A 23372-nucleotide genomic window follows, 5' to 3' on the forward strand; every position below is an offset into this window, starting at 1 on the left:
TAGACTGCAGATTATATCCAATGGGTGGTACAGCGCACATCAAGGTCAAAAGGAGTGCCCAACAACAGCATCAAAGTCTTGCAGACAAAGGACTGCTTACGAGCAACTCTGCAACTGGGCAACACAGATGAAGAGCATCCAGATCCAGAAATTCAAGATTATGGAGACGGCACAAGTCGTGGATAACTGAGTCACAGTGAAAGGCCAAATGTTAAAAATGCAGAGTATCTGCAACCGTGACAGTGACATTGAAGTGTCTTTGCAAGCGTGCTTGCCAGCTTGTGTGTACGTGCAGAGATCTATACTTAAAGCTGTACTAAGCAGAAGCAACATCAACTAATAGGAGGAGAGGAGGAAAGATGATGATGCTAAGGGGTGAACACTTTCCCACTTTGTTCCCAGTTCTGGCATTAGCAGTGGTTGAGATGAAATGCGTGACTTGTCCTCTGAATCTAGCAATGAGCTTTTTCTTCCAGAGTCATTTCTAGTGCATCAGGACATTTCCTCCAGTTCTGCTGTTGTGTGTCCTGGCAGCCTATCAATGTTAGGCAAGTGGTACTCTGGCCAAATTTAGAGGCCACGATGCTTTGCAGTGGGAGGAGAGGAGGAAGGAGGAAAAAAAGGAGAATCATAATGGCAAAAAGAAATTAGGTGGAGAATGTTGAAACTCATTACTCAGGATTTACAGGAAGCTGATAGCATCCTTTCACTCCATCTACCTGGGCTGGAGTGATTGCTAAATCTGAGGTGAAAGATCACCATTCTATCCAATTTTGTTTTAGATACCTGCCAGGCCTTTTATTTTAATTTTGTTAAATGCGTGTGCCTCCCTTTTGCCACAATACCGTCACGAAACCAGTTTTACCAACAGAACACTCACCAATGAATCCATATCCTTTATGCTTCCCCGTTGTGGGGTCTCGGGCCAAGGTGCAGGATTTAATCTTTCCAAAGGCCTCGAACACACTTTTAATGTCATCATCCGACAGATCCGGGTGAACGGACGCGACATAAATTCTGTTAAACGCCCTGGCTTCCTCTGCAAGCTGGTCTATGATTGGTTGAGCTTGTCCTATGTTACTCGGTCTGCCAACCTGTAACAAAAGAAACCCCCGCCAATTACAGACCAAGCTAGAAATTAATACGAACCATGCCACTTCTCCTGGAAAACACGGGCTAAGAATTGGAGTGCCACCCGAAATCTTCTGGGACATTGAAAACACCCCAGAAATATTGGCAAAAGGCCTCATTAGTCATGAAATTAAGTGTGCCTTACATAGTCTGTTCCCATTAGGAAGAGGCCATTTTTTGGTTAAAGCTTATTTTTCGTCAGACCTCTCATCAGAAACACTCGGCTTGAGTGTTCAAAAGGGAAACCCTAGTGTGTTTTACAGGAGAGCATGTAGCATGCTGGCACATCTAATTAAAGGGAAACTACACCTCATTTAAAAAACAGTAAATTTCCTGCTCCCACGCACAGTCCCCTGCCAAGCACTCTGAGTCACATGTTGTGGTGCTACGGAGAAATCCAGCCCGTAACCTCGCGTTTGTTCACCACCGGGAAAGGGAGGGGGCAAGGGAAGGAGTGGAGATACGCCGCCCACACGCCTACTCACGGTGCGTTCTAGGTAGAATGACATCACTGCAGCTGCACTGTACAAAACCTTCCACAGAATTTATTACCTGTGGAAGACTTGTACAGGGCAGCTACAGAACAAGCAGACCAGAGTGATGTCACCCTACCTAGAATGCACTGCAAGCAGGAGAAGGAACAGCGACACCGGGCAGTGGGAGAAAATGCAACGTCACGAGCTGGACTTCTCCCCAACACAGCAGCACACAACTCAGAACAATTGGCAGAAGACTGAGCCTGAGAGCAAGTTATTGAAACTTACCACTTTTTAAATGGGCTGAAGGCCCCTTTAACAGATATCAAACACAAGTGGCTATCTGCATACGTTTACTGGGAGCATCCTGACCTGTTCCCCCAGCCAATCGCAAAACTTCATGGGGGTGTGGCACCTTGGATCAGCACTAAAACGCAACCTGCTGTGGAGACAGGCCAGAACTATCACAGTAAACATATCGGGTTGTTAGAAAGAAAAAATTCAGAGACTGGTTTCAGAACTTTGGAGCATTTATTATTTGAAACTTGAATTACAAGTTGACTTGTGGTTGGTGGGAGCTCTCTCATCCTCCAACTGATGTAAACGTTCAACGTGACCGGTGGCTTTTAGGAAGAACAGGGGATGGGAGGAACAGGAAGAGGTTTCGTAAACAGGGATGCAAGTATTTTATCTATTGAAGGATTATTTATATTTGGTCTGCAGCATCGACAAAGAGAAAAACTTTGGAAGCATAGGTTAGTAAGAGCTCCAACTAACATTTTCTTGCTGATAACTGCCCAAGTTTGGAATAAACAGCTTCAAGCACAAAATGGCCCAAGTGGTCCAAGAACAAAAGGGAGCCTGGGATTGTGACACAGGCCCAAAAGAGAGCGGCAGAACATGTTAAAGAAATCTAGATGTGTAGATGGCAAAGTAATGAACAAGCGACATAACAGAATACAGATGTCCGCAAGATCAATAATGCCTGGATCCTAACTAAAGTCCAGACGGAGTCGGTGTTCTCCACTTGCTCTCTGACCTAGACTGTTAGGCTCCACTAGGCAGTTCCGGGTTTAGTCTTCAGTCTTCAGCTACTAACAGTAGAATCTCACGGGTCAATTGCTCTCAAGTGACCCACAGCAATCTACATATTTCACTGGAGGCAATTAAGCCAAGATCATTGCAGTGCCTGCTCAAAGTTCCCTTTTGCATTTTGCACAAAGGCATGGTCAGAGTCAGCTGCCAACTGCAGCAAGCCAAGAAAAGATGCCAAGTACTGAATGAACAGACCAACGGTCAAATCAAATTAAATTTAAAAATAAATTACTGGGGAAAATAGTTTTATTTCAAAGAGGAAAGAAAAAACCAGTGACCCTTGCCCATCAGCCCACCCTCAGACAAATTAAAATATCAGGATGGCTCCTGGAGGTGCAGTCGCTGAGAATGTCCAGTGTTCCCACAGGCTGCGGGCACCTCAATGCTGGAATTTACAGCTGCTGATTCTTCTGATCAGAATGGCTGTCGGAATGGTGAGGGAAGGCTCTACAGCCGAGTCCTGTTCTACATAAAAGCTTGGAGGAGACACAAAGAAAAGAAAAGTTGTTTCTAAGCACATAATAGGAATGGTTACGGTAGCATTCATAAAGTCAGCAACAACCCAGAGCTTAAACAAAGCCACCAGAAATCTGCTTCCAATAGGCTGGAGGAACTGACATTGATTTTGTTGGGATCAACTGTAAAGTCATAAGGAAAGCTCCTATCCTGCCAGCCACCCACATCCTTATTGTTCCATTAACATCTGTGAGGAGATATTTTCATTTCCCCTTTCCGAATCCTCATGCCTGTTTAATATTATTCACATCCCCCACAGGATTCAATACATCCCCCCACTTTTTGATATCCTTTTCAATTTCGCATCTTCTCTACACCCCTACCACTCAACTAAACTGTTTGTTTCTGCCTCCTAGAGGCATCCATTTTTCTATTCCGTCCTAATTGCACCCTTCCCACCAAATCTAATAAAATGTTCACGCAAGCAAGTTAGCAACTCTACACCTTTCCCAACCCTACCCTGATGATTGGCTTGAACCTACCGTCCAAATATCCCCTATATCATTCTAAGAATCCTGTCCCCACCCTCAAAGACTGGACTCATTACACCTCAGTTCTGCCTTCCACTGGCATTACCCACCCAACAGGCATTAACCCAGGTGACTCCACTTCCATGATCTACCTTGACTTATGCAATAATCACTGGCACTTTCAGAAACAGTCTGGCATCAAGTAAATTGCTTCCAGCTGCCATAAAAGCCCACACAAAACATACAGGGTACACAAATCAATAATACTCGATTGCTAATTTGTCAAAGCTCACTTAGCACCACGTCAGTTCCTCCATTTATGCCAAATCAGTCGCAGCCATTAAGTTTAGTCATCCCATGACCTATTCCTAGCCTTACTTACCAACACTGCTGAGAAGTCTCAAGTTGGAGCAGTAACGTGTGGTTCACTCTGTCGGCCCACTTATCACGGCTCACGTACAGAGGTGCCTTTGTTAGCAGCAACGGCACTCACTGATCTATACCAGTGTGCCCGGGACACAACACCCTAAGTCAATAAACCTGGAACATCTTGTATAGAAATTAAGCTAAGGTTAGAAAACAAAAGAGCTAACCCGAATGAAAGAAACGCTACATGATTAAGTGTTCATCAGAATTCTGGTGGAGTTCATTCCAATTTTGAACCTGATTGACGAGACAATGAACTGTGATGAAATAAAACTGGCCAACTAGAAAACATTTTAAAAACAGAAAAGTTGTTTTGCTTTGCAAGTGAAGGGTGTCACTGCTGACAAGATGACAATGCAATGAGATTTCACAGTTGCACAGACTGCTGACAACCGATTGTACAAGTGCTGACTGTATCATTATCCAACATATATCCATGAGCAGGCAATCACCATGTGTTAACGGGCACAATATGAGTCAGTAGGGCCCTGGATTTTCTGTTCTGATGTCACCTTGTTTTATCCTTTAGCACAGCACACTGGATTTCATTTTGCATTTGGGGAAAAATGACAAAGAACTGAAGGTTCTGTGGAGACCCTAATCTGGTCAGATAGCTATGTATTAAATTGTTGAGGTCACTTACCTTGATGTTTCTGCCTCCCAGCATCACCGAGTTCATCTGCTCAAGAGCAAGCTGAGCTGCCTCTGGAACCTCGTACTCCACAAATGCAAACCCCTACAAGCAAAAGGAAGGGCCTCACTCTCAGATCTGCCACAGCACAGTGTATGCCAGAGGTATGGTGCCAGCTGACCCCAACCATCTTGCGCATACACACACCCACATGCTAATTACTTAATTGAGATCTAAACCTGGAAGTGCACTTGAGCAGGGGCATCAGTTTTCGGGCAAGGGGTTTACAGGGAATGTGAGGAAACCTTTTTTTACCCAGAAGGTGGTGGGAGTCTGAAACTCACTGCCTGGAAGGGTGGTGAGGCAGAGACCCTCATAATATTTAGAACACAGAATATTACAGCGCAGAACAGGCCCTTCGGCCCATGATGTTGCGCCGACCAGTTAAAAAACAATGACCCTCTAACCTAAACCAATCCCTTTTCATCCATAAACCTATCCACGGATCTCTTAAATGCCCCCAAACTAGGCGTATTTACAACTGCAGCAGTATTTAAATATGCACTTGCGATGCCAAGGCACACAAAGCTAAAGGCCAAGTGCTGGGAAATGAGATTAAAGTTTACCAGTCACAAGTAGGCTTAAGTTCACACTGCAATGAAGTAACTGTGAAAATTCTCTATTGAAATAGTTATGTGGCTTGTCTTTGACTAGCACAGAAATGATGGGCTATGATTTTATGAGACTGATCTTGCTTAAAGGCCTCAATTAATCCCTCAAATCAGTTTTACTATTTAATCAAATTAAAGTTAATTTGCTCTTTAGCTCCATATCTCTCGATATTGTTGTCAAATGAAAATCAAGCCCAGTTTGAAAGTTATATTGACTCCCAACATCCACAGACTTTTGGGGGACAGACATTCTGATTTCCATTACTGTGTAAAGGAAGTTACTTCACATTCTCAATGGCATAGTCAATTAACCTGACCATCTTTGGAGTCTGGGAGGAAACTGAAGCACCAGGAGGAAACTCACAGAGACACAGGGAGAATGTGCAAACTCCACACAGTCATCTGAGGTGGAATTGAACCTGGGTGCCAAATGTAGAGTTGCCGTATGACGAATGGGACATGGAGATGATGTTTCTTCCAGTAGGAAAAACTAGAAGCAGAGAGCACAATTTCAAGCTAAACTGACAATCCTTTAAAACAGAGATGAGGAGGAATTTCTTCAACCAGAGAGCGGTGAATCATAGAGGTTTCATAAAATCCCACAGTGCAGAAAGAGGTCCTTCAGTCCATCGAGTCTGCACCGACCATAATCCCACCCAGGCCCTACCCCAATATCCCTACATATTATACCCACTAATCCCTCTAACCTATGCATCCCAGGACACTAAGGGGCAATTTTAGCACGGCCAATCAACCTAACCCACACATCTTTGGACTGTGGGAGGAAACCAGAGCACCTGGAGGAAACCCATGCAGACACAAGGAGCATGTGCAAACTCCACACAGACAGTGACCCAAACCGGGAATCAAACTCAGGTCTCTGGAGCTGTGAAGCAGCAGTGCTAACCACTGTGCTATCGTGCCATTTACAGCACGGAAACAGGCCCGTCGGCCCAACTTGTCCATGCACCCTTTTTTTTAAACCCCTAAACTAATCCCAATTACCCGCATTTGGCTCATATCCCTCTATATCCATCTTACCCACGTAACCATCTATATGCTTTTTAAAAGATAAAATTGTACCCGCCTCTACTACTACCTCTGGCAGCTTGTTCCAGACACTCACCACCCTCTGTGTAAAAAAATTGCCCCTCTGGACACTTCTGTATCTCTCCCCTCTCACCTAAGCCTCTGTCCTCTAGTTTTAGACTCCCCTACCTTTGGGGAAAGGCATTGACTATCTAGCTGATCTGTTCCCCTCATTATTTTATAGACCTCAATAAGGTCATCCCTCAGCTTCCTACGCTCCAGAGAAATAAGTCCCAGTCTATCCACATAACTCAAACCATCAAGTTCCGATAGCATCCTAGTAAACCTTTCCTTCACTCTTGCCAGTTTAATAATATCCTTTCTATAACAGGGTGACCAGAATTGCACACAGTATTCCAAGTGTGGCCTTACCAACGTTTTGTACAACTTCAACAAGTTGTCCCAACTCCTGTATTCAATGTTCTGACCAATGAAACCAAGCATGCTTAGTGCCTTCTTTACCACTCTGCTCACCTGTGACTCCACTTTCAAGGCACTACGAGCATGTACCCCTAGATCTCTGTCCTGTAACTCTTCCCAATGCCCTACCATTAACTAAGTCCCGCCCTTGTTCAATCTACCAAAATGCATCACCTCACACTTGTCTAAATTAAACTCCATCCGCCATTCGTCAGTCCACTGGTCCAATTGATCAAGACCCCATTGCAATCAGAGATAACCTTCTTCACTGTCTATTATGCCACCAATCTGCAAACTTACTAACCATGCCTCATACATTCTCATCCAAGTCATTAATATAAATGACAAATAACAGTGGGCCCAGCACTGATCCCTGATTACACTGCCGGTCACAGGCCTCCAATCTGAGAAACAACCCTCTACAACCACCCTCTGGCTTCTATCAAGAAGCCAATTTTGCATCCATTTAGATACCTCATCCTGGATCCCAAGAGATTTAACTTTGTGCAATAACCTACCATGTGGTACCTTGTCAAAGGCCTTGCTAAAGTCCATGTGGACAACATCAACTGCACTGACCTGATCTTCAAAAAAATTCAATCAAATTTGGGCCATCAAGAGAAATGTAAGTATCTTGGCAACCTCTCCATTAGTGTCAGGGGGATTAGAAGGGCAAATACATGGTGATACGGGGACAGGGCCTGATTGTGGTCAGTGCTGACTTGATGGGCCGAATGGCCTCCTCCTGCATTGTAGGATTCTATAAATTTGTGGGATGTGCGAGAATCTATGGAACTCCTTGCCGCAGAAGGCCATAGAAGCCAGGTCATTGAGTGTCTTTAAGACAGAGACAGATAGGTTCTTGATGAATCAAGGGGATCAGGGGCTATGGGGAAAAGGCAGGGGAATGCGCATGAGAAGTATATTAGCCATGATTTAATGGCTGAGCAGACCCGATGGGCTGAGTGGTCTAATTGTGCTCCTATGTGTCATGGTCTTATGGCACTGAGAGGCTGCAATGCTAACCACCAATCCAAACTGATGCAACACCAACTTTCTGTTGCCTACCATAGGTAGGAGATAAAGACTTTGAGAACACTTGATGGCCCTCACTGGAAAACATAGAAACATAAAAAAACTACAGCACAATGCAGGCCCTTCAGCCCACAAAGTTATGCCAAACATGTCCCTCCCTACCTTAGGGATTGCTAGGCTTACCTGTAATCCTCTATCTTACTAAGTTCCATGTACTTATCTAAAAGTCTCTTAAAAGACCCTATCGAATCTACCTCCACCACCGTTGCCAGCAGCCCATTCCAAACACTCACCATTCTCTGAGGGAAAAACTAACCCCTGATATCTCCTCTGTACCTACTCCCCAGCACCTTAAACCTGTGTCCTCTTGTGGCAACCGTTTCAGCCCTGGGAAAAAGCGTCTGGCTATCCACTCGATCAATGCCCCTCAATATCTTGTACATCTCTATCAGGTCACCTTTCATCTTCGTCTCTCCAAGGAGAAAAGGCCGAGCTCCCGCGACCTATCCTCATAAGACATGCTCCCCAATCCAGGCAACATCCTTGTAAATCTCCTCTGCACCCTTTCTATGGCTTCCACATCCTTCCTGTAATGAGGCGACCAGAACTGCGCACAGTACTCCAAGTGAGGTCTGACAAGGGTCCTATACTGCTGCACCATTATCTCTCGACTCCCAAACTCAATCCCTCGATTGATGAAGGCCAGTACACCATACGCCTTCTTAACCACATCCCCTACCTGCGAAGCTGTTTTGACCATCCTATGAACTCAGACCCCAAGATCCTTCTGATCTTCCACACTGCCAACAGTCCTACCATTAATGTTATATTCTGCCATCCTATTTGACCTGCCAAAATGAACCACTTCACACTTATCTGGGTTGAAGCCCATCTGCCACTTCTCTGCCCAGTCTTGCAACCTATCAACATCTGGCTGCAACTTCTGACATCCCTCCACACTATCCACAACACCTACAACCTTTGTGTCATCAGCAAACTTACCAACCCATCCCTCCACTTCCTCATCCAGGTCATTTATAAAAATCACAAAGAGTAAGGGTCCCAGAACGGATCCCTGGGGCACTCCACTGGTGACTGACCTCCATGCAGAAAAAGACCCATCCACAACCACTCTCTGCCTTCTGTGGACAAGCCAGTTCTGGATCCACAAAGCAATGTCCCCTTGGATCCCATGCCCTCTCACTTTCTCAACAAACCTTGCATGGGGCACCTTATCAAATGCCTTGCTGAAGTCCATATATACTACATCTACTGCTCTTCCTTCATCAATGTGTTTAGTCACATCTTCAAAAACTACCTAAGATAAGGGAATGCATTCTAGTTTGGAACTCTGGGTTATATTCCCTGAACGAGGTGATTAAGGGATAACTTGTTAGGGGAGGTGATGGCCTGGTGGTATTATCACTAGCCTATTAATCCAGAAACTGAGGACCTGTGTTCGAATCCTGTCACAGCATATGTTGGAATCTGAATGTGATAAAAATATCTGAAATTAAGAATCTACTGATGACCGTGAAACCATTGTCGATTATTCGAAAAACCCATCTGGTTCACTAATGTCCTTCAGGGAACGAAATCATAGATTCATAAAACCGTACAGTGCAGAAAAAGGCCCTTCGGCCCATCGAGTCTGCAACGAATACAATCCCACACAGGCCCTACCCCCATACCCCTACATATTTTACCCACTAATCCCTCTGACACTAAGGGCCAATCAACCTAACCAGCACATCTTTGGACTGTGGGACGAAACTGGAGTACCCGGAGGAAACACACGCAGACACGAGGAGAATGTGCAAACTCCACACAGACAGTGACCCAAGCCAGAAATCGAACCCAGGACCCTGGAGCTGTGAAGCAGCAGTGCTAATCACGGTGCTACCCCATGCCGCCCCCTACCCGAAATCTGCCATCCTTACCTGGTCTGGCCTACATGAGGCTCCAGAGCCACAGCAATGTGGTTGATTCTCAACTGCCCTCAGATAACTAGGGATCAGCAATAAATGCTGGCCAGCTGGCAACATCCATGTCTCAGAAATGAATAAGAAAGGGAACTGACTTTTCCCTCTAGTACAGGGAGCCGAAGAAACACAAGGCCTTACAACATCAGATAAGCAGCTGAAGCAAGGTATTATTTTCTTTCTCCGTTCTTCACAGAATATGCCAAGAATGTGCAATGTGCTGCTTCTAATGAATATATTCTGAAGACAGGCTAATACTTACTTGGGAAATCAAGGATATGGAGGAAGGACAGGAAAGAATTATTAAAATGACTAACAAAATGGAAGAGGAGGCTGAAGAGGCCAACTGAATTTGTTCTGCTTCCCATTCAGTTCCCTCACATTGACATAAAATTGCTCCAGTTTTCCTTTTAACCCTACCCTTTTTGTGTCACTTTTGTGACTCCGAGAAATGTCGAGCTCCCTCTCATGCTCAATAATCAGATTGCACATAATAATGGAAGCTGGGACTGAGGGTTTTAATCAGTACAGTTTTAGTGTGTCCTCCAACTGGTTCTCTATTCCTCCTTCATATATCACATTATTATTCAATATTCTATTTGACCAGTTGATTGCTGCTCCATAATAAGACACAGGTCTACAAAACTTGCCATCACCACCCAACCTTCACTAGATTTAAAATCTGCAGTGTCAATACTCAGGATCAGAGGGAACAAGGAAACAGGTGGCCTTCTTTCTATATTCATGACAGAGCTCGACTGGTAAATTAAGCTTCCCATTTTACCTCATTGCAATCAATTTCTTAATGGCGTTTGAAGCTAGTGCCCCAGCCTTCTAGTTCTCACAAGTATCTTTAATCAAAGTTACTCCACCAATGGTGATAAAAAACATCTCAAACATTGCTTATCCCAGCAAGTGAACTGCAGCATTGTGCAAAGTGCTGCTGGGACACCAGCTTATTTTGAAGTGCTGGATGGCCCATTATATTTAGCACCCTGAAGCTGGATTCCAGCTTTCACTGGGAGCCTCCAGTGATAGTGAGCCCACCAGTGCTGCTTGGCCCTCAATAATACAAAAGTCTGTAGTAAGATGACAGAAAAGAGAACCTTGTGTTTCATAGTGACGGAGTCCCAGGACATGTCAATGCTCTTGATTGGTCCAAATGGAGCGAAAGCTTGTCGGATGGTATCTTCGCCCAGCTCATAGTAAATTGATCCAACATAAACACGACACATGATCGCCAGTGCACGCTGCCTCTGTGCTGCCATCTGATCCAGAGAGGGAATGGAAGAAAACAGAGTGAATATGTACCACCAGGCAACACTATTTAAAACATCCTAACAGACAGAGTCTGGACAGTAGGGACAAGTAACAGAGCATTACTGCATGTGGTTAAGTAACAGGGCTAATTTTTCAGGAAACTTAGCTGCTACACTGCTGTATGCAGATCTTAATCAACAAGTGCAATATAAAATTTCTAGAGAAAAGGGCTAGCTCTTACTGTAGGTTATACAGCCTCAAATAAGCATATTAAAGTTTGTCAGAATGGAGCCATTAAGGCGTGGCTATAACTCATCTTTTACAGGCTAGAAAGTCAAATCATCAGTATGAAGAATTGTAGGAGGGGCCTTTACTTGATTTAAAACGCAGTCACTGCTCACAGCACTCTCCAATGAGGTGAAAGGCAGGGGAGGCCTTGCTGCAGTCCTGTGAATTAACGTACTGTCTGTAGTCTCATTCAGTGGACTTGTTTCGTGGCGGTCCGGTAGTGTGACACCAACTGCACTCACACCCTATTAGCTAGGGAAAGGGATAGGTGAGGAGAAGTTTGGAAAAAGTGAAAGAGATTTCCAGAACTGCACCATACCTGAATCCACCAGCCTCAGCTATGGTCAGCACTTGGAAGCTCTGGGCCAGTTTGTCAAGTTTGGGGCAGGGATCTCGTCTTGGGCAAAAAAAAAGGATTAAGGAAAAGGGGTGATCAGGCCAATCATGTAATAGCATCGCACTGACAGAGAGAGAAAAGGCCTGGGCTACATTCTCCCTTCAAGTGGGAAGGAGGTATGAAGCATTGCTGCAAATTTGGAAAGAACACAAGGGAGAGGGAGATAAGAGGGGGATAGAATTAAAAGGGGGAAGTAGAGAACACAAAATACCTATTCCCCCACCACTCCCACAAAAAGAAAACCGACAAAACAGTTGTGGAAATTATTCCAAAAAGCAGTCCAGATGTGATGAGAAGGGAAACACACACAGACATGCAAATGTCATTGTGAACTGAAAACCTAGCAGTGGCAATTTCCCCAAAGCTTAACAGTCTCACTAATAAAACGTACAACAAAACAGCTCTTATGACAACCTCCAAAAGATAATGTTGATTCAAACTAATCTTCTCAACAGGAAAGAGAAAGTGCTAATCTTTTGATGGCATTTACTCTCTCTCCCCTCCTTCCCCGCCCCACTCCACCTGACACACTGTCTAAAGCATTAGAATCTAGTTACCTTGTATGCCTGCACCGGTGCTTACAATGCCAGATTACCACCACTGCAGCAGAGGAGCTAAAATTGCTTACTCTGCTTTTAACCGAAATAAATCACATTGCTCAAGACATTTTGAAAACTCCAAGTGTTAGTGCTTTTTGACAAAAGTCCCTACCTGATCTTTGGAGTCGAGACAATCGCACAGTTCCCAGCATGCCCATTTTCGAAAGGAACCCAGTGTCTGATGAGAGGAAGTCACTTATGAAAAAAATCTAATAAAGCCTTTTTAACTTTGAGGTGACAGTAAGTGTTATGGATGTAGGTACGCCAGAGTTCCCGCTGGGATTTTAAAAAGTGAAGTGGCCTGAAAATGTTAAGTCCCCATTTTCTTTTTAAATTTTTCACCATAAAGGCATAAACCATAATTAGTGCTTTGTAATTACTGCAATCTCCCATAGCAAAAACTCGTGTGTGCTGCACTTAACACATTGAAACTGTACAGATTCAGTTATATAGAGCGAAGCCCCCTTATTGTTACTGCTCCTCTATACCCCTCTTTGCACACTGTCCAATGCTTTCTCAAACATAGAACTGATTCAATTAGTTTGGATAAATCAGTACCTATTAATCACTTAATGCACTCTGATCTCTTGCTCCCCCCTCATTCTCCTTAGGACAGACTATGTCACTTTCTCATCTCGAAGGATGGCTGCACACTAACAGGACAGATGAGATTTTTGAGGAGCGTTAAGTACTAAATTTGCAACAAAATTTACAAATGGTATTGGGGAAGAGGGAGAAAGGGTGAAGAGAAGCAACAGGGAGTGGAGAATTTAGAAAGAAAGGGTGTACAAATCACACGCTGAAGGAACCCAGAGTGCAAATATCCAGCAGACCTAGAGCCATTCACCGACTGCACAACAACACAGTTCTTCCGCAGTTTGACAGGCTGAGTGCGACAATAAAAGGGCTTCCGTATTGAACATTTTTCACTATGGGACATCTCAGTATGTTATGACTGGTTTTGATATGATACCCACTACCCCTTCCAACTTTTAATCTATCCTCAAAAGAACAGTGACAGGACAAATCTACTGAAATTTTTTAATCAACAGGAACCCTGATGTACACATACATAGTTTCAAGTAAGCTCATTTTCAAAAAGGAACCCAGACTCTAATCAGAGACAGACTCAGGTTTGATATTACTGAGGTGACAAATAAAGAAAGATGTGTGTGGACAAACAGTCAGACTGGTGAAGATTTCAAGCAGGCAGAGAGAAAGCACCTAGAACCCAGTACTTGAACTATCAAAACAGCAAAACTACTGAGGCTCGCAAGGCAGCCAAAGAAATAGAAAAGAAAATGAATGGATGGTGCACTGCGATTCAAAGTCCAACCAGCAAGCTGGGATACAAGACTTCTAGCTAAGCCTAATACCATTACTACACTACAAAGACCCTCACTGCCAGTATTTTAAAAATTAAGACACGGGCACATGGCTACACAGGCTTGGTTTAATGTGAGGCAGAATTAGTCCAATGTGAGTACACATGAGCACTGTAGCCTGCCTATGCAATGACTTTATCAGTCTGACACACAGCTGACAGTCCAAAAGATAACTTTAAAACAAATTTCTCCACAATGGAGGTCGGTCACCAGTGGAGTGCCCCAGGGATCTGTTCTAGGACCCTTGCTGTTTGTCATTTTCATAAATGACCTGGATGAGGAAGTGGAGGGATGGGTTAGTAAGTTCGCAGACGATACGAAGGTTGGTGGTGTTGTGGATGGTCTGGAGGGATGTCAGAAGTTGCAGCATGACACAGATAGGATGCAAGACTGGGCGGAGAAGTGGCCGATGGACTTCAACACAGATAAATGTGTAGTGGTCCATTCTGGCAGGACCAATGGGATGAAGGAGTACAATATCAAGGGTAGGAGTCTTAGCTGTGTTGAAGAGCAGAAGGATCTTGGGGTCTGGGTCCATAGGACTCTTAAATCGGCCTCGCAGGTGGAGGATGTGGTCAAGAAGGCGTATGGTGTACTGGCCTTCATTAATCGAGGGATTGAGTTTAGGAATCGGGAGGTAATGCTGCAACTTTATAAGACCCTTGTCAGACCCCACCTGGAGTAATGTGCGCAGATCGCCTCACTATAGGAAGGACGTAGAAGCTATTGAAAGGGTACAGAGGAGATTTACAAGGATGTTGCCTGGATTGGGAGGCATGCCTTATGAAGATAGGTTGAGGGATCTGGGACTCTTCTCCCTGGAGAGACGAAGGTTGAGAGGCGATTTGATAGAGGTTTATAAAATGTTGAGAGGAATAGATAGGGTGGATTCTCAGAGGCTATTTCCCAGGGCTGAAATGGTCACTACGAGAGGACACAGATTTAAGGTGCAGGGAAGCAAGTACAGAGGAGATGTTAGGAGTAAGTTTTTCACTCAGGGGGTGGTGAGTAAATGGAATCAGCTGCCGTCGGTGGTGGTGGAGGCGAACTCGCTGGGATCTTTTAAGACTTCTGGATGAGTATATGGGATCTAATGGGATTGGGGGTTATAGATAGGTCTATGGCTTAGTAGGTATAGAAGTGATCGGCACAACTAGTGGGCCGAAGGGCCTGTTTGTGCTGTAGTGTTCTATGTTAATGTAACAACATCTTTTCTTGTACCCTCCAGCCTGGTTAAAAGTTAACAATAAATAAAAAGGTCAAAGCATTGGAAATCACAGCACAGCACCACTATAAAATTACAATAGCACGTGTGACATTAATAGTTCCAATATTTAGCTTTGGAATCACAACGTTTATCCTCAGTCTACCTTAAAGCCCAGAGGGGTTATCCCAGCTGTGTACAGTACAGGCCAGTGAGGCTGAGTAATCTTCCCTGGCAGCTCTCTGGTTTAGCTGAAATTATAAACTGTCCTCCTTCAAATCAGCCACAGCTTCTTGCTCAACAACCTACCTTGCTTCTGCATTTAGAAAGGTCTGTCACATTACCAAACTCCCCTTTCTTCCTCAACTCAATGTGCTGTCACCTCCCAAATTCTTCCCCCATCTTCCCAGGATTCCATGTTTAGCTCTCACCATTCAGACTTCTACCCATACCACAGTGCTGGAATAGCCTGCATCAAAGTCACAAAGGATATCACAAATGCCTATGACCTCCATGAGCTAAACATTCTCAGCCTGTCTACATTCACACAATTCCCCTTGATGACATTTTGCAAAAGGACATCAAGTTCCACATGTAACAGTGATCGCATCCAGTCATACTTTATATCTAACTCTCAACCCTGCATTATCATCCAGGCTGATGAGCAGAAACTCTTGCGAAAAAAATACTGAGAAGAGACAGAAGTCCCTGCCACAAGCACCATTCCCTCAGCAGACTCTTCCTGCTCACTCTGAGGCTGAATCTGACATTTTGTAGCCTTCACGTCATATTTGACCCTAGAATAGGTTAGCTTTCAACCAATCACAACTGTAACGCTGTCCAACTCTATCGGGTCACTGAAGCTTTCACACTTAAACAGTGTTACCTCTTGACTGTACTATTCCGCTGCTCCCCTCGACAGTTATCCATCTGCCACACAAGGTTAAGCTTATTTAACATCTCTTTCCCCTTTCCAAAATTCTTATCAAATCTTACCATCACTCGTATTCATTGACCTACACTGGTTCTTGATCTGGCAACACCTTAAATTTTTAAAATCCTCATCCTCACTTTCAAATTCCTCCATGGCTTCCTCCTTCCTTACCCCAATCATCTCTTCCAGCCCCACAAAATCTCTGCTCCTCCAATTCTGGCCTTTTGCGCACACAATTTTAATCGCTCCATCTGGGGCAATCTAGATCTAAAACGCTGGAATGCCTTCTTAATCCTCCATTTCCTATTATATGACTTTCCTTAAAACCTCTCTCTTTGACCAAGCTTTTGTTCAGATGCCCAATATCTCATTTGGTTCAGGGTTAAATGTTGTTTGATAAAGCACCCATGGACTGCTTTGGGACATCTTACCAAGGTACAGGTGCTATATAAATGCAAGTTGTTGTTGTTTGCAAGTGGCATGTGTACCAAATGAGAAATATTCCACAGGCATGTACACCCAGTTATGAATCTATTGTAATGTTGTGTAATAGCTGATTTGGATCAGTTCAGAACATATCTGCCTGCCTCACCAAATGTCAAAAGATGACATTTTCTGAGAGCAGCAACAACTCTGAAGGTTGTTCGTCCTCATTTTCTCAGTGCCAAAGGATTGTTTGCTTTAGTAACTACTACATGCCCGGCACAGGGGATACGAGAAAAAACCTCCCCCACCCCCGAAGGGTGGCGGACACCTTTCCAGAAGGCAGTTCGGTTCCTGGCTTGGGTCGCCCTCTGTGCAGAGTCTGCACGGGTTTTTTCTAGGTGCTCTGCTTTCCTCCCACAGTCTGAAAGATGTGCTGGTTAGGCTATGCTAAATTCTCCCTCAGTGTAGCTGAGCAGGCACTGGAGGGTGGCGACTGGGGGATTTTCACAGCAACTTCACTGAAATGTTAATGTAAGCCTGCTGTGACACTAATAAACAAACTTAATTCACACACTTAGTGATGTCCTTTGTCAATGAAATACCATACTGCCACTATTCCCTGCAACAACTTCACCTGGCAGCAACCAGGGAAGGGCATATCATATCCACTGGTAGCACAGTAGACAAGCTGCTTCAGTATTGACAAGCCCTTCATCCACAGAGGGAAGTCTCTGTACTGCCAGCTGAGTGCTGTAGAGAGCCCAACGGCCTTTACATCAACCTGACTTGCTGACAGGATGAGAAACACAGAGTCCCCAGCAAAAGTGAACTCAGCATTCAAAGAGTGGAAATCTCTCAATGAAATTCAAGCTTAACAAGCAATAAGAAGTCTGTGGAGTTTGAGTGATAAGATTCTGGTTTATGGATGGACAGATGGACAGCAGTAAAGAGGAGATTGGGGGTGCGGTGGGTTAGAGGATGGGTGGAAAAGAGGAGAAAATAAGGAAAATTAAAACATTCTCCCAAGTCAGAAATTGGGCAGGGATTTGGTCAAAACTCTCACAGAGTTTGATGTAAGCCAATCCTTTTCTTATTTGATTTGTGTCATTGTGAAGAACATTGTGGAGCTCCCTGCGTTAGCCAAACAGCCAATTCATGCATGGCAATATCAATACCCTCCACCTCACTCCCCTGGACTATATATACTAAAATAATCAGCAACTGTGATGAAATTGTGAGTTTACTTTTCAGACAAATATAGAAATGGAGAAGAGGTGAGACCATGAATATGTAAAGACGTGGATATTAGCAGTTTTCAGTGTGTGAAATATCAACACAAATTATTCGAGTATCTATGTTTTGAGAAGGGGTTCCTGATAGTAAACATTTTCTAATAACCACACCAGTTTTGAAAGTTGTTGAGTGTCCTTATTTGAGCCAGACACTATCATTGTTAGGAACAAGTGTTTATATTTCCAAAAATCAAGTCTAGAATTAGAATACAGGGGTGGAAAATTTTACGACCTTCAAACAGAAGGGCAGGTTGAAATGCTGCTCATCATTGAGAAGCAGCTCTTCACCGTCAACGACATTACCGGATATGGCAAAGCTTAATGAACACAAACACAGGGCAAATGTCAGCAGGAGAAATGTTACAACAGGTCCAAGATCAATGCAGGAAAAATGTTCCACCCCCAAAATCAGAATTTAATAAAGGGTCAACTCTTAACAGTGCACAAAAATATAACATTTCCAATCAGTATAACAGAATAAAGTAACTTCTTTCCATTACGCTCTGTTCACCTTGCACACAATCCTCTTCCAGTGATGGAGAGGCACATTGTAGAGGTGTGTTTCTGGAATATCTGAGCTTGAAGCAGCATGGGCAACAGAATGAGGAATTACTTTAAGTGAGAAGCTCAAGGAAAATGTAGACCTCAAAAGCATCCAAAGCACAAACCTAAAGTATAAATTCCAATCTAGGGCCATGGATACCATTGTAGTAACTATCTCAGATTAGAGACTTTGTGGGGCCCTTCAGCGCTCTGCTCATTGCAATGCTCCATTAGGAAACAGCGAATTCCCTATTAGGAAATTCCTCACATCAACAATCAGGAGTCCCAGGTTCCGCGAACACAAACTCTTCCTCAATGCAGGATTCACATCAAGTAGAAACTAATGGGCAGTTTATCTATCCAGTCACTGACTGCAGAGACCACAGGAATCCAGTTGTTTCTACACAGCAACAAGAGGACCAGGAGGCCATTCAGTCCCTTAAGTCAGTTCTATCATTTAATAAAATTAGAATGACCTGTGACCTAACTCCACGCACCCATGTTTTTCCCGTATCCCTTCATACGTTTGGAAAACAGAAATTTGTCAATCCATGATTTAAAATTAAGTAATCTAACATTAGCATTTATAAAAGTCAAAATCTCTACTATCAGCCCCAACTTTACTCATGAAGGGACTGCTTCTAACTTTTAATAATGGCCCCTAGTCCTAGATTCCACAAGCAGCAGTGTTTCTCTACACCTACCTTTCCTTAATGTCTTAAACCTCAATCTTCATCTTCTAAATTCCAAGAATATAACTCGTGTGTGCAGATGCTCATAATTTAACCCTTGGAGTCTAGGTTTTCATTATGGTAAACTTATACTGCAGTCTTTCCAACGCCAGTCTGTCTCTGCGGTGTGGTACTCAGAACTAATCATAGTGCTCCAGGTGTGCAGATAACACTCAAGGATATGGGACAAGTGCTGGAAAATGCACTTTTCTGCACCTATGATGGTAGTTATTGTCAGTGCAGACTTAATGGGCCGAAGGGCGTTTTCTGCACTGTATGACTGACAGAACATGCAAGTCATGTGAACTGAGGGAGATAGTGACAGACTTCAAGAGAACATAGGCTGGTGGAACAGGTGGACAAGTGGCAGATGAAATTTAATGCAGAGAAATGTGAAGTGATATACTTTCTAAAGATGCAAGGAGAGGTAATATGAATGAGTAGAATTCTTGGTGGGGGGAGGGAGGGGGTTTGCACAAGCAGAGGGACCCAAGGTTATGTATGCACAAAATCACTGAAAGGGAAAGGCTTCATAAATAGAATGGATGGCATACAAGAGTAAGGAATTATAATACACCTTTATAAAACAACAATTTGACTTCAAGTGCAGCAGTGGACACCCACATGTTGGGAAGGATATGAAGACATTCGAGGAAGCACAAAAAAAATTCACAAGAATGGCTCATGAGATCAGAGACTTAGGTCACATGGAAGCTAAGGGTTTTCTCCTTGAAGAGAATTCAGAAGAGATTTGATGGGTATTCAAAATCTTGAGGGGTCTGGACAAAATAGATAGGGAAAAACTGTCCCACTTGTGAAAAAGAGTCCACGATTTAAGGAGACTGTGACTAGTATTTGGAGCTGCCAGTGGAGATGGTTTAGTTTTTGATAGGAAATTGGATAATTACCCGGACAAAAAAGATTTGCAGGGCTCCAGGGGAAAAGGTAGGGGGAGTAAGACCAGTTAAGTTGCTCTCAGAAAGGGCCAGCTGGTCAGGAAGGACTGATCCACCTTTTTCATGACTATAACCATTCTAAGCAGGTTTTGAAGAGCTGACGCATGACTTTAACCCCAACTTGTGTGCTGTTCCTCTAGATTCAAGGCCAGATTCAATTATTCCCATACCTATTTACATCTTAATGATAAAGGCAAAATACTGCAGATGCTGGAATCTGAAACAAAAACAGACAACGCTGAAAGTCTCAGCAGGTCTAACAGCCTCTGTGGAGGGAGAAGAGAGGCAACAATCTCGATTTTGCAGCATTTGCTGTTTTTCTGACATTTTAATGATCTGTGTGCTGGTTCTCAAGTCTCTATGGACCTCTTGCTGTTTCAAACTTTTCACCATTTAGAAAGCATCATGTTTTATCCATTTTCAATCAAAAGTGGATTAATCACGTTTGCCTATTTTGAAATTTATCAGCCAGTTCAGCCATGCACTTAAAATTACAAAGATATTGAAAGGTTATATTCCCATCTACACTGTTTAAATGCTTCCTATATCTGCATCATCAGCAGATTTGAATAGTGTTACAGACCAGTCTCAGTCACGGTGTGCAGGCAGGAGGTGCTGCCTAGATAGGGGCCAGTACTACATTCAGCAACGGATTGTAGAAAGGAATTGACGGTGCTACACAAACAGCTCCACTGCTCCTCTACTGCCACCCTCCACCTCACAAACTGTCACGAAGGGATGTTGCAACTTCACATCCAAGAAAGTACCATGTGACAAAAACCAAAGAAGTTGAAGTCACTTACTTGCTCCACAAACTAACCAGAATCAAACACACCAAATGCTAAATTGCTGCCCCCATTATCAGATCAGAGTCCATGTGATCATGTGAGATCCAGCTGCATCTTAATGGGAGCAACTGGGGCTGTACAGAAACAGCGCATGGGCCCACAGCATAAAGCTGCTGAGCCTCAGACAAAGTAGCCTCTTTACAACAACCAGTGAAAATGCCTGCATTTCAGCTGAGCACAGAGGCTTCTACCTCAGAGTGACACCCTCACACCTTCACAATAAAGGAGCACCAGCTGCATGGGCACGTATGCAGCACAGTACCAGTGAGAGCAGGAAAAGCAGGACTGCGGGCCCTGAGCAGGACTCACCTGCAGGTTGGTGAGCTGCTGCTGCTGGTGAGCGATCGTTTGCTTGACTAAAACACTCTTAATGCTTTGTTCCATTGCATACTTCTTAGCCTGAAAAAGAAAAGCAATTGAAAATATTATACTTTGCCAAATCTATTCCAAAGCAGGAAGAATTAGACAGTAATACAACAGAAATGCGAATAAAGGTATCTCAGAAAAGGGAAGAGACATGGAATCAAACCTGTTATTGTGTTGGATAAACATCTACATGGAGCAGCTGGCCTGGATAACAGGTTTCTGTTCCGTACATTATTCTTGAAGTTTTTATTTATTATAGTCAGAGTCTACAGCATGCACACAGGCCCTTCAGCCGAACTTGTGTGCGCCGCCAACTGTTTTTAGCCACTAAGCTAGTCCCAATTGTGGCTTATAGTGTGTTGGTGTTTATTAACAGGGGGTTTGAGTTTAAGAGCCGTGGGGTTATGCTGCAACTATACTGGACCTTGGTGAGACCACATTTGGAATATCGGGTTCAGTTCTGGTCACCTCACTATAAGGAGGATGTGGAAGCATTGGAGAGAGTGCAGAGGAGATTTACCAGGATGCTGCCTGGTTTGGAGGGTAGGTCTTATGAGGAAAGGTTGAGGGAGCTGGAGCTTTTCTCTTTAGAGCAGAGGAGGATGAGAGGCGACTTAATAGAGGTTTATAAGATGATGAGGGGGATAGATAGAGTGGATGTGCAGAGACTATTGCCTCGGGTGGATGTAGCTGTTACTAGGGGGTATAACTATAAGGTTCATGGTGGGAAATATAGGAGGGATGTCCGAGGTAGGTTCTTTACTCAGAGTGGTTGGGGTGTGGAATAGACTGCCTCCTGTGATAGTGGAGTCAGACATTTTAGGAACTTTCAAGCAGTTTACTGAATAGGCACATGGAGCACACCAGAATGATAGGGAGTGGGATAGCTTGATCTTGGGATTGGACATAGCTTGGCACAACATTGGGGACTGAAGGGCCTGTACTGTGCTGTAATGTTCTATGTCTATGTAACCGTCTAAATGCTTTTTAAAAGACACAATTGTACCCGCCTCTACTACTACCCCTGGCAGCTTGTTCCAGACACTCTCCACCCATGTGTGAAAAAAAATGCCCTTCTGGACACTTATATCACTGACCTCTCACCCTAAACCTATGCCCTCCAGTTTTAGACTCCCCTACCTTTGGGAAAAGGTAGACTATTTAGCTGATCTACACACCTCATTATTTTATAGACCCCTATAAGCTTACTCCTCAGCCTGCTGCACCCCAGAGAAAAAAGCCCCAGTCCATCCAACCTCTCCTTATAACTCAAACCATCAAGTCCCAGTAGCATCCTAGTACATCTCTTCTGCACTCTTCCTACTTTACCCTGTTATAGAAAGGATATTAGTAACCAGAAATACACACAGTATTCCAAGTGTGGCCTTACCAATGTCTTGTACAACTTCAACAAGATGTCCCAACTCTTGTATTCAATGTTCTGACTAATGAAACCAATCATGCTGAATGCCTTCTTCACCACTCTGTCCATCTGTGACTCCACTTTCAAGGAGCTATGAACATGTACCCCTCAATCTCTTTGTTCTGTAACTCTCCCCAGTGCCATACCATTAACTGAGCAAGACCTGCCCTGGTTCAAAATACCAAAATGTATCACCTTGTATTTGTCTAAATTAAACTCCATCTGCCATACATCAGTCCACTGGCCCAACTGATCAAGATCCCACTGCAATGGGAGATAATCTTCTTCACTGTCCACTGTGTCACCAATCTCGGTGTCATCTGCAAACTTACTAACCTCGCCTACTATATTGCCATCCAAATCATTAATATAAATGATACATAACAGTGGACCCAGGAGTGATCCCTGATTACACTGCTGGTCACAGGCCTCCAGTTTGAAAAACAACCCTCTACATCCCCAGGGATCTGTTCTAGGACCCTTGCTGTTTGTCATTTTTATAAATGACCTAGATGAGGAAGTGGAGGGATGGGTTAGTAAGTTCGCCGACGATACGAAGGTTGGTGGTGTTGTGGATAGTCTGGAGGGATGTCAGAAGTTGCAGCGTGACAATAGATAGGATGCAAGACTGGGCAGAGAAGTGGCAGATGGACTTCAATGCGGATAAATGTGTAGTGGTCCATTTTGGCAGGACCAACGGGATGCAGGAGTACAATATCAAGGGTAGGAGTCTTGGCAGTGTTAAGGAGCAGAAAGATCTTGGGGTCTGGGTCCATAG

The 23372-nt window shown here is 43.9% G+C and overlaps 1 protein-coding gene across 2 annotated transcripts in view; it reads right to left on the bottom strand.

Annotated features, from left to right (window-relative positions):
- The window catches only part of LOC145359597 (poly(U)-binding-splicing factor PUF60-like), a 105449-nt gene that overhangs the window by 29338 nt on the left and 52739 nt on the right, over positions 1 to 23372 (bottom strand). Inside the window, exons 4-8 of one of the 2 annotated variants that reach the window (XM_080214290.1) lie at positions 21115 to 21204; positions 12599 to 12664; positions 11049 to 11210; positions 4758 to 4850; positions 881 to 1094 (exon numbers count right to left, since the gene is read on the bottom strand). In XM_080214290.1, coding sequence (XP_080070416.1) covers positions 881 to 1094; positions 4758 to 4850; positions 11049 to 11210; positions 12599 to 12664; positions 21115 to 21204 — 625 coding nt within the window. The remainder of the gene's footprint in view (positions 1 to 880; positions 1095 to 4757; positions 4851 to 11048; positions 11211 to 12598; positions 12665 to 21114; positions 21205 to 23372) is intronic. The other variant, XM_080214299.1, reaches the window with a different exon arrangement.

Source organism: Carcharhinus amblyrhynchos, chromosome 2 (assembly GCF_965287045.1).
Source record: "Carcharhinus amblyrhynchos chromosome 2, sCarAmb.v2.hapA, whole genome shotgun sequence".
NCBI lineage: Eukaryota > Metazoa > Chordata > Chondrichthyes > Carcharhiniformes > Carcharhinidae > Carcharhinus > Carcharhinus amblyrhynchos.